The following is a 16,619-nucleotide window of genomic DNA, read 5'->3' as shown; positions in this document are numbered from 1 at the left end:
GAATATGCCTTGCTCTCTACTAATTAATTTTATATTAAGAAGCCATCATAGATCTTTCTATTGTTTACAGGCTTATGCAAATTGTCTGATGAGCCATCCAATTAATATTTGTTACATTTTGTGCGTCGCGCTGTCGCTGGCGAAAACACGACAACATCACGATATCGCCTCGTCGTCTTGTCGTCATGTCACAATCGAAACACTCAAAGGCACCGCGAGGTCGAAAACAAAATCTGAAATTTTTGATGACGTGGAAACTTCACAAAACGTCTGCGTTCGGACTGCGCTTTTACTGCGTTCTTTGCGCTTCCATTGCGCTTTCACGGCGGTCACAATGCGCTGGAATCGTAAAGCAACTTACATACGCAGTATAAGTGCGGTAGAGACGCCTCACAATCTCCGTACAAGAACCGTCGATAACCACGGCTTTCATTCGGCAATCCTTTTGCGCTTTCACCGCGCTCCTGTTACGTTGAAGGAGATGCTACTGAGTTGCTACGGCGTCCTTCAACTCCTGTCACACTAGGGTGGTGTTCTTTCGGCGTCGAAAGAAAATTCAGAACGCCGAAAAACAGCATCGTAGTAGCATCGCATAGAGCGACGACCGACGGCGCGCATTTTAAGCATGCTCAAAACTAACGCCGTTATTCGGCGGTGGGATCGCAGAAAGGATGCCTTAGAAAATCGGTAGCAGCTCCTACAATGCAATAGAAGCGCCTAAAAAGCGCAAATGGAACGCCGAATGAACGCGGTGGTTATTAACGGCGCTTGTACGGAGATTGTGCGGCGACTCTACCGCGCTTATACTGTGTATGCGCTGAGATTTTACGAATCTTTACAATTTCAGTGCAGTGTGATGGTCGCGAGAATTCCGTGTGACAGGGGTTTTATTGGTTTTACGCAGTTTTATACAAAAGAGCACGTGACTTTTGATTGTGATACTGTTCATGAGCAGTTGAACAAGCTATAAATAGAAAAATCGTAACTAAATTTTTTACTGCTAAATTTTTTATTTATAAAGTTATTTTCTTACTTACCTATCTTTGTCGGGAACATCGTCAGTCCACCATTGGGAGTTCGCCTCAACTCCTAACAGGCTGACCCACATTGACCTACTCTATCGAACAAACGAAATCACAAAATACAAAAATGAAATATTTAAATATAATAAAGTCAAAAAAATAAAAATTGGGAAGCAGTGCACACTTTTAGATATCTCTCACAAACAAGTATTATCATCACATGCTAAAAAACGTAAGGAAATTAATAAAATGTTAACTCACGGATACATTTTTCATCCACAACATAACTTATAATATGTATAATATAATATATTTTATAATATGTTAAAACATCCTATGTATTACCGTGTCATATTGGAATCCATTCCATACCCTTCCATTGCTTTCATGTGCAAGAAAGTCTGTAATATTTTGTTGAGTAGTTTCCGCATTTATTGATATTAAATTCGCTTGATCATTAGCACATGTGGAACTAAAATTAAGAAAAGAAAACTAAACATACAAACACGTATGTGTTTAAGAAATTTAACACTAATGTTAGTAAAAAGCGTGTAAGTCTTGTACTTTAAATATATACATATAGCATTTGGACAAGTCAAAGCCATTTAAAAGATTCGAGGACGTTACAATTTGCAAGTAAAATGTAATCTTTGAATCGTTTCATTTTTCTTTTTGAGTTGTAAAATACGACTGGCATACGTATTGCTTATTGTGGAGAGAGTTAATAATGTTTTCAACAGTTAAAGTGACATTATGCTAATTTTGTTTCGGTGTTCAGTGTCAAGTTGAATTGAATTATTAATATTTTTCAAGGGATTTACCATTATAATAGTGATTGGCCAGTAATTGATAATAAGATGATAAGGATATAAAATTATGGAAACTAACTAAATAATGAAAGAACTGCATTGCTCTTTTCAAAAATTGAACGTTACCGAGACTTTCGAAACGCTATTTATGGAACATTTCTGTGAATTAATGATCATTTTTGCATGGGCAATCTTAATATGAAAATTGAAAATAATTCTGGCAAAACGTAAAGTGCTGTTGTTTTTTTACTTTTACCTAAACACACACCATTTATGCTTGGTTGAACATAATGTCACTTAGACATTTTGTTTTACCAATTGTCTGAAGTATTTATAATAAATGTGAACTAAGTTGGAACAAAAAATCTGTTTAATAGATATAAATATGTTGAGTGTATTGCTGTTAAAATTTTGCCATGAAAATTGATCAGCGGAGAATATTAATTAACTGTAATTTTCTTACGCTGCATCATTTAATGTAACCTTATCGCTAAAGTATTTATAACAGAACTGAGTGTCTAAATCATCCCATCCGTTGTCTAAATCACATTTCATTGGTAGATCTAAAAATAGAACAATTATTTTTACGTCAGCAAAATACAATTACAAATGTGTCATAATTAGAAATAAATTTCGCATCAGAAACCTTAACTTTCTTAAACTAAATGCAATTAGCCTTTGCCACCAACCAAGTCCGTTTATCAATGCCGTGTACACGTGACAAGGCTATACACTTTTGGTAGCTTCATCTAATGTTTTGATATTGAAATACCTCAAGTAATCTTTGAATGAAATGTTTCAAGTTCTAAGTGGGGCAAACCCGTTACTCAAATTCAGCAAGTACATTGTTTAAGTCACCAGTCTGAAGCGACGAACAAAGGAAAATAAGTATAAATAATTCAAAATTTATGTCATAGAATGAAACATATATTAAAATCATTTAACTTAGATAATATTGAACGCTTCTATAAAAAAACTGATTTATTACACTTTTGCGTGTTGCGTTGCGTCGCGTTGCAACACAACAAACATCGTTTTCGCCTTTTCGTCTTGTCGTTGCAAACTGCGCGTTATCGTGCAGTGCGTTGTCGCCCTGTCGCTTGGCTTATATCGAAGTGGTTGGCTTTCTATTGTGCTGTCACATGACTCGATTTCACGAGCATCAACGCGCAAAAAAGCCATTTTTTCTATTTGAGCCAAGCGAAAATGTGTCATCGCGACAACACGCCGTGAGAAAATGCGCAGTTTGGCATAGAGACAGGACGACAAGACGACAAGGCGATAACGCTTGGCGCTTTGTCGTGTTGCCGCCAGAGACAACGCGACGCGCAAAAAATCAGGCACCATAAGTTACAGCATAATTGATACATTTTTTTGTTTTTAAAAAAACGCCGCTTGTATTGAAAAAAATAAATCTTCTTAAATGTCTTAAAAACAAATACAATGATGAAACAAATAAGAATTATCTGAACAATATTTAGAATTGAAATGATAATAGAAATTAAAAATGGTTTTAAATAATAAATAATATGGTGATGTTTATTTAAATTGATAAACCTTTCGGTCGTTCGCAAATGAACTGGAGCGGTTGTTCACAATTCTTATCATTAAGGAGGTTGTCCCAAATCTCCGCGCAATGTTCCGAATCTCTGTAATTGTTTGGCTCGCCAGAACCCCATTGTCTACAAATAAACATGAAACAAATTCACTGGTATGATACTACGTTATCGCGCACCTGCAAAATTCTTCCAATCGGACTGTTTTTGATTGTTTTTTTGTTGCCTTTTAGTCCTGAAAACAGGATAAGGTTTTTTTCCTAAATGCTCCCTTCTGGAGTCCCAAACAATATTTATCCCGTTTTCAGGCTTAAACTAGACAGTAAAACTTTAAAAGTTTTTAAAAATTATATCAAGTACTCTTAAGTCTGTCATTGGTGCGCTACATTTTTTTTGATATTCTAATAATTTCTTCGAGTCGACTAAAAAACAACAGTCCATTTTGCAGGTGCTCAAAGACGTAGTATCCTACCATTGATATAATTGATAGAAAATTTTAGTGAACACATTAAGATAGATGTTGTTGCTTAAAATTTTCTATCAAAATATCAAGAACGTGGATAAGAATTTTGAAGTAAATAATTAAAACACCAATTATGGTAAAATTGGTATCATTATGTATATATTTCACAATTAATCTCAACATTTGTGTTCTTTTTTCCCTACGGCACTGTACGATTCCGTGTCGATTTAAACAACATTAATTCCAATATTTTAATTTCAGTTCACTCAGCATTTGTTGGTTTCAACTGATATCCAGTACAATAGAAGTTTGTGTTAAAAACATTGGGTAAGTTTGTTTGTACTTTATTTGATACAGTAAGCCTCTGCTTTGAAAGTCATTTTGAAATACAATGTATTCACAAAAGATGCTAAAATCACTTTGATTTAAGATGGATTTCAAGCAGCATGCCTCCAGATTCAAGCTTAGTTTCGTTGTTTCTTTTAAGAGTTTTAGAAGTAAAACGATGAAAATAATTTACACAGTGCAAACACAACTTGCATTCCACGTAATTTACCGAAAGAGGTAAAAAGGCAAATATAACCCTTAATGCATTAGTAAGGCAGTAAATATATGATGCTAAATGCTGCAAAACCAGTCATTTATCGCACATAACATGTACATTATTGCTTTAATCTCGAATCCATTTACTTTCCTTAAATTTTAGAACATTTTTTTCTCAAGTTAAACTTTCTTGAAATAGTTTGGCTCGTCTGGAGGCATACAGCTTTACAGGGTGTTAAATATATCAAACATTAATTTTCTCACATGAAGCTTTCGTTCCTTTCATTTCCATCTGTCCAAACCCAGATCGTGTTGTTATCAGGACTTCTCTGTAGTCCTATCCACCATTCATAATCATCCGGGAACTTCTCAGTCATAGCAATTATCCAACGCTGATCGAAAAAATGATACAGATGCGAACAAAAATTTAGTCGTCGGGGATTTATTATGCAAATTATACGGAAACCTGGATGGGACATCATCTCTTCATTCCGGTGCCCTATACAGGCTTCCGTAATATTAACACTTCCTATTATCGTAAAAAAATAGGTTCAAGTTAAAAAAATATAGACTCTAAGAAAAGTACAGTGACCGGAAGCAACACGTGCTTGTGATCGCAAGACTGGGTACACATTGATTTGTATAGGTTACAGGATGCAATTATTTAGTTTTTACACTGTGATAATGTTACTTGTCAAATGTGGAGTTACAAAAGCAAAATTGAAGAAATATTCATAAAAACAGCTATTCAATTGTAATGAAGAATCAATGACTAGAAAAGCATGTAAGATATATGTTTATCTGTAACAATCCTCAGTTGCTAAGTCTACAAATATTTTTTTTTAATCTAACCTTTTCATGTTTAGAATTCAGTTTCAGAAGGTCTCCATCACGTGCTTGACAAGTTTCACGTGCGTCTTTCCATGATTTAAGTCTCGTTGACCAGAAACGGTAGCACGACTTGCTATCAGGTCTTTCAATCCAACCTAAAGGACATCTAGTAGAAACTGCAGCTGTTACTGAAAATATGCATTGAGTTTTCTTATTGTGTTTTCTTATTGACAACGGTGCAAAAAATACTTATAAAACACTACGATAAAAATTTTATATTTCTTTACACCTTTAGCACGAATACTCATTTTTAGGGCAAATTTAGGGGTCATTTTTTATCAGGTAAGCCTATGGGAAATTAATATAGTAGTCTCAGACCTGTATCGGGATAAAGAAACTTTAGCTAAGCTATTATACTTCTCGGTAAATTGACCACTTAACTTATAAGACTTACTTACGACAGCTTTACTTACAAAGCTTTTTGAATACTTGCTATGTGATTAATCATATACATTTCAGAATTTCAGTGATACTTTATCATCATTTGATTATTATGCGTTTTTAAATCTACCAAAATGATCTACCAAAATTCATTTTATATACGCTATCATTTAATTGTGAAAAAAGTATTTTTTATCTTAATTACAATTGTTTAAAGCTTACCTAGACAAATCCTTAAAAAATGCAGAAAAATGATATATCCAATTTTCATTTTTGCTGGCTCTGCTCACAATGTTAACATAGCGAATTATTTAACCCTGCACTTCACTTTAAAGTTATAACAAATGTTCTATATGGATTAAGCATCTTAAGCTCTGGATTTTTATGCGTCTAATTAATTTATATATGACTCTCAGTGTAGCGGTACCGGCCACTTGTAACGACGCAATTAACTCAAGTGTTCACTGTAGTGTAGGTTTCTTTAAAAAAAAGATGACAGCTTAGCTGAAAAGTTCGCTGTTATGACGTGGTGTTTATCATATGTAGCACAAAAGGAGCGTGATGCAAAGGACATAGTTTAAGTATGGATACAAGTTATGTGGCAGTCACAAAAATGAATTATCAATGAGTTCAATTGTACTTTAACTTAACATAAAACAACATACACGAGAGATCCTCGGAATATTCTTTTATTTAGACTTGTTTAATCTATTGAATCAGTACTTTATCTGTTTACTTCAAGTGTGTGTGGTTTTTTTGTTTTGTTTTGTGTGGTGTGTTTGTTTCTTTCTTCTTCAAAATAAACATCAAAATAGAAGAGGACATCATGTTTGTACTACGCAGCAATGTGTAACAATCTACAATCGCATATTTATAAAACTGTTTACAGATTAGGTATTAAAATAGAATTTTGCAAAATAACACCAGGAGTTGAAAAAAATAATTATTTTTTAAAATATGAAATATAAAATATATAAAATATTCTTAACTCAGCTTTTACATAATTCACTATTTCTACCGGTGCATTTCGACGAAGTTGCGGCTTATTGTGAAGATGTTCATGCGCATAACCAGAGGGGGTAAAATGCGCATGACCTCAATTTAGCTAAATTTGTGCACGAGTACTTCTTCTCTCCAGCCATTCCAATTTACGTGTACATTATCTTCTTCTAGTGGTACAATCAATGATGAAATCTGACGATATTAATTACTTTTCATCATTTGTTATCAAACATGACCGTGCTTTTTAAAACAGTCAAGACCAATTCGTGCAAGATATATAAACAGCTGCAATAACTAAAGCTAATTGTACAAATGTGGTAAGAACAAACGAATGTATATTTTATTTCCTTAAACTCTCTTAAAGGCTCTTTTACTGCATTAAATTAAGGCATTAAATAGTTAAGAAATTTATCATATTTGGTCTGCAATCACGATGTTGTTTCACAGAACTGTCTTTTTTAAGCTGCATGAAGTATTACCCAGGAAAATACCACCTATTACTACCTCAACCACCAACAGTACCTTTATTACTATACTTCTGTCACTGATGCTGCTACTGCTGCTGCTACTACTACAACAACAACTGCCTCTACTTCAACTACTACTACTATTTCTGCTGCTGCTGCTACTACTATTGCTACTTCTACTATTTCTACTATTTCTACTGCTTCTACTGCTGCCACTGCTGCCACTGCTACTACTAAAACAACTGCTTCTACTTCAACCACTACTACTATTTCTGCTGCTACTACTTCTACTTCTCCTATTTCTACTATTTCTCCTGCTTCTACTGCTACCACTGCTGCTGCAGATACCGCTGTTACTTCTACTTCTACTGCTACTACTACTATAACCAATCCTACTGCTGCTGCTTTTACTATTACTAGAATTTAAAGTACACTGATATCTGTTTATAACAAATGTACTTTAAATTCTAACATTGCTATGCTGTTTATTATGCACTTTAAATTTAAACAGTCCACAATGAATTAATGAATTTGTTTATTAATTTGCAAGCGTCAAATTTTCTGTAAATGTGAAGTGTTTGTTTTCCAAAAGTACCAGATTCTTCACAGAGGTCAAAGTTTTCAAGTGATATATTGTGCAATGCATTAAAGTGACGTCAACTTTGAAGTACATGTATCACATTTTTTAGAGTGGTCACGATGTTTTAAGTGTTGCAATGCACTATTACGACATTGAAATAGGAACAGAAAGGTACTGTGTAAAAGTGCAGTGTTTAGAGGACAACATTCTATTTCAATTCGTCAAAAATAGTAAAGAAACGATTTATTTCTTGTTTAAATTTTGTAAGATCACTAATGCTTTGTAACCTTAAAAGCCATTTGACTGCCTTCGTCTAGAAATTCCATACTTTTGTTTTAAATCTTTTTTCTTTTTTTTTTTTGGGGGGGGGGGGTATTATTTATTTATTTAACCGGCATTTGATTTCATTTATAAATTCAAGTTAAAAGAAGAAAAGAGAAAAAATGCAATACGTATTTTTGCACATTTAGATTATTTAATATGTAACTTAGTTGTACATTGTGTAGGTGACTTATTATTTTAGTCATTTGTAATTATTAAATAACAAATGACTATTTAACTATACTGTGTTTTGCTTTACCTGAATTCAAACTGAGAAACTCTGAAAACATAATTTATACATACAGTCTTTCTCATATATTATCATTTATTTTAAATAAATACATTTATGGATGCGACATATTATACACATGCACCTTTTCCAGCCTCTTTGAATGATATTCTTATGTTTATTGCATATTGTTTTAAAGAATTTTGCACCCAGAGCTGTTACAACATATGTGTCTGCCTTTGGTTATTTCCATGGACTAAGACAAATGCCAGACGTTTCTGTTCATTTCCTGGTTAACAATTCTTTGACTGGTTATCGAAATCTCTTGAAGCGTCCAGATTTCAGGTCACCAATAACTCGAATTATTCTATGATCTCTCATTCAATCTCTGCCACACATAACCCTATGTCATTTTACAAGAACATTGTTTAAAGCCATGCTTCTTGTTATGTTTGCCTGCTTCTTACGTCTTGGGGAAGTAACAGCGACTTCTTCCCATGCACACTTTCACAGATCACATGTATCTTTCAAATATAGAAACCCCATAGGTGAACTGATTGGCTTTGACTTGACTATAAAGATTACAAACATTTCTTTGTTCCTGCACAACATGATTCTAATACTTTCCCAGTATATGCTCTGAGGTCATATCTTAACTTGCGCAAAACATCCAATGGTCCGCTCTTTGCATTTATGGATGATTCCCCTATTCCTCGTTCCTATTATGACCGCCATCTTCGCCTAGCCCTGACATACTTAGGTTTTGATCCTTCAAAATATAAAAGTCACAGTTTCCGTATAGGTGCTGCAAATACAGAAGCGGAAACAGGTTTTTCCGGAAACACAACTCCAACAAATGGGGAGCTGGTCATCCACAGCTTTCCGTAAATATATCCGTATCCCTACCCAACACTATCTGCACTGTAATGTCCCTGGATAAAATTTGACTATAGGACTATCTTGGGGACAAGGGCCTCAGACTAGCATAATCATATCACATTCCTAGGGAACACATTAATACCACATCTTCTGTCTTGGGAACAAGGACCTCAGACAGTATGAATCATTGATGACATAGTTACATTCTTGAGGACAAGGGCCTAAGAAAATTTTGCTGATAATTTTGTTAAATCTCTGTTGTATAGTAATTGATTTTCTTGGGCACAAGTATCTCAGAATGTCAAATGGTAATTTTCAAAAATTACTTTGTTGCATTTTTTATTTTCTTACTTACTGTTTTTATGTGTTTGTCATAGCTTTCAGGGTTTCAATTTTATGTTTTATGTCACAACATATTTCGTAGTACTTAGTTGACCGATATTTCAAAATAGGCAGTTGTTTGCAATATGTGGCGTTGTGATGGTTAACCACCCATACATGGCTAAAAGTTGATATATTTTGCATTGTTGCATAACTGTATTTCTAATAATTGCATTCATTTGGAATGTTAATTTTGTTTTAAATTTGTGTGTTTAACTATTAAGCATTTTTCACATTTAGTCATTTAAATAGCATTAAATGACAGTTTCACTTTATTGTGTCTTTGTTTTTATCTGAAATCAAACTGAGAAAAACTTCGAAAACAAACAACCGACATACATAAACTCATATAACGTTGTCGCCGTGCATATTTTTTAATTTTCTTTTTAGATTTAATGTTTAAATTTCTTATCTTTATTTAAATTTTTATGATTTTTGCAAGTAATCAAGCTTAAATTAAGTAACTATATCTACGGTCATCAAATATTATGAACATGACCACTGGATTGAAAGCAATCATGTACCGGATATGACGTGATTTAAGTACATTGTATTTTAAAGCACAGCAAACCTTCATCAACCTTATTCATATTCTGGGTACTTCTGATCATTATTTAAGAAATGACATGACCAAATTAAAACTGCCGAAATATAGCTTTATACGACTGTATGAAGGACTAAACTACAACTTAAAATACATTATAAGGGTATAATTCCTTACTTTACTGCTGGTTTTAGACTTGATCAGACTCTCATTAACTTCAACAAACTGCTAAGAGAGGGATATTTTTATAGTTGTAATATTGGTTGCTGACGATCAGTGACAGAATGTATGGAACGAAGATACAGCAAGAACGGACAATGGCGAATGTATGGAAAGATAGGGCCAGAACGGTCAGTGACGGAATTATGGAAGGATACAGTCGGAATGGTCAGTGACGCAATGTATGAAACGGTCAGTGGCGGAAGGTATGGGGAAAATGCCAGAACGGTCAGTGACAGAATGTCTGGAACGGTCAGTGCCGGAATGTATTGAAGGGTACAGTCAGAAATGTCAGTGACGGAATGTACGGAAAGATACAGTCGGAAGGTCAGTGACGGAATGTATGGAAAGATACAGTCACAACGGTCAGTGACGGAATGTATGGAAAGATACATTCAGAACGGTCAGTGACGAATGTATGGAAAAATACAGTCAGAACAGTCAGTGACGGAATGTATGGAAAGATACAGCCACAACGGTCAGTGGCAGAATGTATGGAACGGTCAGTGACGGAATGTATGAAAAGATACAGCCACAACGGTCAGTGGCAGAATGTATGGAACGGTCAGTGACGGAATGTATGGAAAGATACAATCAGAACAGTCAGTTTCAGAATGTATGGAACGGTACAGTAAGAACGGTCAGAGGTGGAATGTAATGAACGGTCAGAGGCGAAATGTATGGAAAGATACAGTCAGAACGGTCAGTGAAAAATGTATGGAACGGTCTGTGGCGGAATGTATGGAAAGATACAGTCAGAACATTCACTGGCGGAATGTATGGAAAGATACAGTCAGAACATTCACTGGCGAAATGTATGGAAAGATACATTCTGAACGGTCAGTGGCGGAATGTACGGAACGGTCAGTGGTGGAATGTATAGAGAGATACAGCCAAAACGGTCAGTGACGGAATATATGGAACGGTCAGTTGCGGAATGTATGGATATATACAGTCAGAACGGTCAGTGACGGAATGTCTGGAACGGTACAGCCAAAACAGCGGTCAATGACGTAATGCATGGAAATATACAGCCAGAACGGTCAGTGACGGAATGTATGGAATTATTAAGGTATTTGAAACTGGCTGCTATTCGATCGTCATTTGAGATTCGTAAACAAAACTCGAGTAATAAATACAGATGTTTATGTTTATTTTAATGATTACTAAAACAGACAAATGAACGGAAGGTTAATCGAATTATACTTTTGCAGAAACACTATAAACACCACAATATACAGTCCAGTCAACGCCATATAATCCAATCAATCAACAAATATACAAGACATTCCATTTTTTGTTCTACGCTAATAAAATATCTCAGTAAAGACTTGGAAGTTTGGGGACTTAACAATTAGCGAAGTATTTAACTTCCTAGTGATCAATAACAATAAATGCATGTATGGAATATGTAATAGCTTCATTATCCACATTTTCCTATACTCACTAATGTAAAGACCATTTATCTATATTATCCCATACAGCCTCGTTTAAAATTGGAAGCAGACAGATGTAGAAAATCAGTTATCTAACTTTCATGAAGTTAAATCAGAAGACAACCATGCAATTTATATAAAATATAGCAAATATAAGTTGTCACAAGATGTATTTGTTGCATTTGTTGATATGTGAGATAATTTTCTTGGAATTGAAATTGGTTGATGTTTAAACTGAAAATAATATGTTAGTTTGTACAAAATGTGATAAAGTATTATTTTAACGATGGAAACTTTAAACATTTGACTTTATAATGATGATATAATATCCGCTTTATTCTTATTGAAAATCTACCTGAGATTAAAAAAAGAGCTTCACTTTTTGGAGCAAACCTATAATATACATATACATACATATGGAAGGTTTTACGCACGCGTGAAATGGCCATTTGTGCACTTCATTCTTTTATAATAACGAAAAAATTGACGAATGTCTGTTAAGATCTGCACAATTGTTGAAATTAAAGGGGAAGCATAACAAGACGAAAATTCCATTATGTCGTACTAGTAGTACTCGGTTTATAAAGAGACATGACGGGTACCCTTAAGTCAATGTCATATTGTGCCAGGAATCTGACACCATGTATGTTATTTATATATAGGCAGAGCTGACACGCTCTTAATGGTTTATCTTAATGCCTTGGACATTATTAATCTTATCCCCTGTAAACGATATCTAAACTTCTAATAAGCAAATGACCAACAATACAAAATGAAATTTGAGCAGAAAGATAGTATACATGAGTGTCATTATAGGCATCAGGCCCGTTACCAAATCTAACAAAAAACAAAACAAAGAAAAAACACAGACGTGTGACATCGCGGCTTTTAAAATTTTAGAAGCTGCACAGCACTATACAAATCATCTCAAAGGAAAATACGAAACTTAAAAATATGTACATTTAAATTTCTTCAAAACAAACTAATTTCTTTTATTACAATCCAATGCAACACCGATGCGTTTTGTTCCATGTGATACGGCATGGAATAACCATAACCTAAAGCCGTTCATACCAAACGCTTTTGGAAACTGAAACTTAAATGCAAACAATAAGTTTAAAAAGATGTGATACGAAAACGGAATAAGAGGAGATAAAAAACTTGAAATCAAAATATGAAAATAAAGAAATTATTAATGAAAAATTGAAAACTTTACATTCAAAATATGGAGCCTGTCATTAACCTTTTGCAAAATCAATACGCGGATTACAAGTACTCGAAAAGGTACCTTATTAACGGAACATCGATGGTTTTACTCAGGTACCCATTTGAGCCTGAAGTTATGCATGACAGGCGCCTGGGGACTTCCTCCACCAGTAAACCTGGATTACATTTAACAGTGTTTGTGCGACATAAAACGGCAAATAAACCAAACGGTGACGAGTCTCTTTTAATCGGTTTTGTGACAGTGAGTGCCGTTTCAAGAATTGTTAATCCTCCATTTCAAAGCAAGCTCATTCCGTAGGTTGTGGCTTGTTCACCATTGAGGCAGGAAACATCATTTTGTATTCGCCAGAAAGTATTTTTAGATATGATTATTGGCACTACTAAATAAAAACGTCATTTACATAAATGTCAGGGGCGTCCGTTGCCGAGTGATTAAAATTGTTGACTTCAAACGACTTCCCCTCGCCGCTGTAAGTTTAAATCCCGTCAGGAACTTTAGTTTTTTAATGTTTCGAAGCTATCCAGCTAGCTAATGGAACGTCGAAGGTTCTAATCAGGTGCCCGCTCGTTCCTGAAATAATGCATTTAGGGGAAACCTGAGGTATTCATCTACCAATAAAGCTGGAAAATATTAACAATCTTTAACTTAGTTTGTGCGACGTAAAACCCAACCATAAAAAAATAAAATAAAAACGTCAACTTAATGCAACAATTAACCACCTCTCAGAAACCAAGAAAATTCCGTACATTGTGGCTTTTTTGTCATTTAGCAAGCAACATCATTTAATATTTGTTAGAAAATAAAATAAGGTATCATGATAATTGACACTACTTTATTAAAAAACCATTTACACAAGTGTCAAGGAAATGAAGAAATGACACACTTTCCCACTACGAAGAAAGAAGAACTGAGTGTTCGAAAGATTAAAAAAGCCCAAGAGATCATGTAACTTGAGTTATTTTGAATATGCGATATGGCTGCTGGTTGAGATAATAATAAGGTGCAATGTGATACCATAAACAGCGCGCTGATGCACCTGTTGATATATCCCATTTGTGTGTTGATTAACATGCTATATGTTTATCGAATTTATTAACAGTTTCAATACGTTACACTCCATATATTATTTTACAGACACACTTAGAAATACGTTCTACGACCACTCGACACTTCATTTAAATCTTATATTACTAGACAATAGTTTTAAACAATCATTCGTTTTTAACAGGTCAGAATTTTACTTTACCTGCTATTTGTCGTCAGCTAGTTTGTGAGCATTTAAGTTCGACCATCTGTTGTATCGCTTATTTGCACTCTATAAATACTTCATGTTTGCCTATTGACACAACATGACAATATATCTCATACCACATATTATTAGTAATACCAATGGTAAAATTTAACGTTCTTTTGGCTACAGTGATAACAACAAAAAATAAACATTTTCAAATACATAGTTACGCTGCAGTTAAAGCTAAATTTATTGATTAACTTTAAAACCCTAAATATATTTTTAAAAATGCTCAGTGTTTTTAAAAGAAAATACAAGTTACCTGCATTAAAATCCAATTTTATGCAGCCTTAAATGCAAAAAAGGGATAAAAGTTAGAAAGAGCGAGTCAGTCTCTAAACATAGAACTTAAAGAAAGAAATGAAGAGAAGGTAAACACTTTTCATAATGCAATGTCTGTTACGTAGCACTTTAATTTGAGACAAAAATCGCCCTTAGTTTTGCAGTTTGTGGACGTTGACTCCAGTCATGGTGTCATCGTAATCGATTGCAATCTATCACAATTTTCCATGCAATCGAATGTATTCGATTACTTTCTAAAAGTCGATTATATTTAATAGTAATTGCCATCATTACATGCCCGGAATTACATTAGTATTTTAATTCAATTTCTTTGGCGTAGAAAAAAACGTCAATTATGGAAGTGCTGTACTATATATTTGTGCAAATACGGTATTTCATGTCAAAAATACTGCAAAGTGCACTGGTTGTTATATGTTAAACTAGTTTTATTTTGAACAGACTCAATTAAAGATGAAATTTATTTACTTGAAAAGTTTTACTTCATTTATTTCATTTAAAATTTTCTCCACACCTTACAAAAACAGAGACATCGTTTATGTCAACATTTTGAACTTACAATTTACACTGATTAACCTTACATAGAAATCTCGAAAAACCCACTGGAATTCTAGGATAACGATACTCAAAATGTTCATGTTTAGCAAAATCTTTGTCAATACCTGCTTCACCAGCTTCAGTTGAGCTACTGTTTAGCGTAGCTGGCAAAATTCCGTCCAGAGCACTTTAGACTGAGTGATAAGACATTAGAAAAATTAATTATGATAAAATGTGGCTCACCTATTTCAATTTAGTGGACAACACCCCTGTTACTTTGTCAAATTTTCCGAATTGTCTGCTGCAACAGTGGGTATGTCTTTTGTGTAAATAAAAATATCAGTGTTATTTAGATTTATTTATCTGTTTATCTATGAAAACGAAAAAAAGTAATTGTAAATGTAATCGACTACATTTTCAAAGAAAATTGTAATTTGATCGGTTATAGTTTAAAAATATAGTAATTTAAGCGTAATTTAAATTTTATTGATGTAATCGTTCTTTGATGGATAACATATAGAAGTAATCGTCCCTATGTCTGGTTGAGTCAACTTTTCAGCTATTATTGGAACTCTAGAGTTTCTTGTAACCTAGTAACTACGGTTTGTGATGTCTGCCTTGATGGATTGTCGTTTACATGATTTACGGTAGGCATTTTCTCAATCCCCTCCCATATTTTACCCCCTCCCCTTTTCAGCCCTAATCCTTTTAATTCCCATCTGTGCCCGTTTTAGTTTATATTATTTCATACATTACATGTCCCTCTCATTTCGCCGCCCTAATGTCCACTCCAGGTTTTTGTTGGGTGTCTTCTAGGTGCCCTACTTGGGTGTGTCGGTGGCTACGTCCTGTGAACGTTGCCCTTACCTTATTGATCTTTATTCTTGTTTTTTTCACAGATGATAAATTAGATCAGCTTTTAAGATCGTACGTTTGAGTACATGGATGGTTATATAAAGTACTGAAAAATGCACTTTTCTTAGAAGAATCTAATCTACTGCTTGACAGGTTTTCGTAATGGCTAAGATACAAAATAATATACAGATAATACGTTTTTTCTTGAAATAGTTTATTGACATTTACTTGTTGAATTAGAAATGATTATAGTGCTTTGTTGTGCTTAAAACAAAACATTTTACAACTTGGAGGAAATTTTTAGCACACAATATTGATAGTTAAATGCCTAAAGTTATTTATAATATTTATGACAAAGCAAAGTTTTAATTTAAAGTGAACAATTAATTGTCAGATTGATTTGTTTCTTGTTTAGGTGTGCGTTAGGGAGAAAATCTTTCTCCAATTTTGTTCTCAAATTTTTTTAAAATTTAAGTATCCTTTATGCCTACCCATTGCGAAGGGTTGACAAGTTAAAAATGATCAGATAAATGAAGAGTTAAGCAATGAAGATGTAAGTAAATGTCTTTCTGAGGATTATCTGATATTATATGCTGATGATACAACTGTGTTTGCTGAATGTCAAGCTGGCCTTCACACTGCCATTAACTGCATGTTTGAAAAAAAAACGGAATCCCTAAAGAAC

General features: G+C 34.0%; 1 protein-coding gene across 1 annotated transcript in view; it reads right to left on the bottom strand.

Moving 5' to 3' along the window:
* Positions 1–6,047, bottom strand: part of LOC132715145 (uncharacterized) — a gene marked incomplete at its 3' end in the record, with an annotated part of 37,807 nt that extends 31,760 nt beyond the window's left edge. The window contains 7 exon segments of the mRNA XM_060698119.1: positions 1,038–1,117; positions 1,368–1,494; positions 2,295–2,394; positions 3,389–3,513; positions 4,658–4,785; positions 5,246–5,412; positions 5,888–6,047. Coding sequence (XP_060554102.1) covers positions 1,038–1,117; positions 1,368–1,494; positions 2,295–2,394; positions 3,389–3,513; positions 4,658–4,785; positions 5,246–5,412; positions 5,888–5,936 — 776 coding nt within the window.
* Between the last annotated feature and the right edge of the window lie 10,572 nt (positions 6,048–16,619).

The sequence above is a fragment of the Ruditapes philippinarum genome, unplaced genomic scaffold (genome assembly GCF_026571515.1).
Source record: "Ruditapes philippinarum isolate M1 unplaced genomic scaffold, ASM2657151v2 ctg3537_1_1_1_1, whole genome shotgun sequence".
NCBI classification, from domain to species: domain Eukaryota; kingdom Metazoa; phylum Mollusca; class Bivalvia; order Venerida; family Veneridae; genus Ruditapes; species Ruditapes philippinarum.
This window is presented reverse-complemented; position numbering and strand designations above follow the sequence as displayed.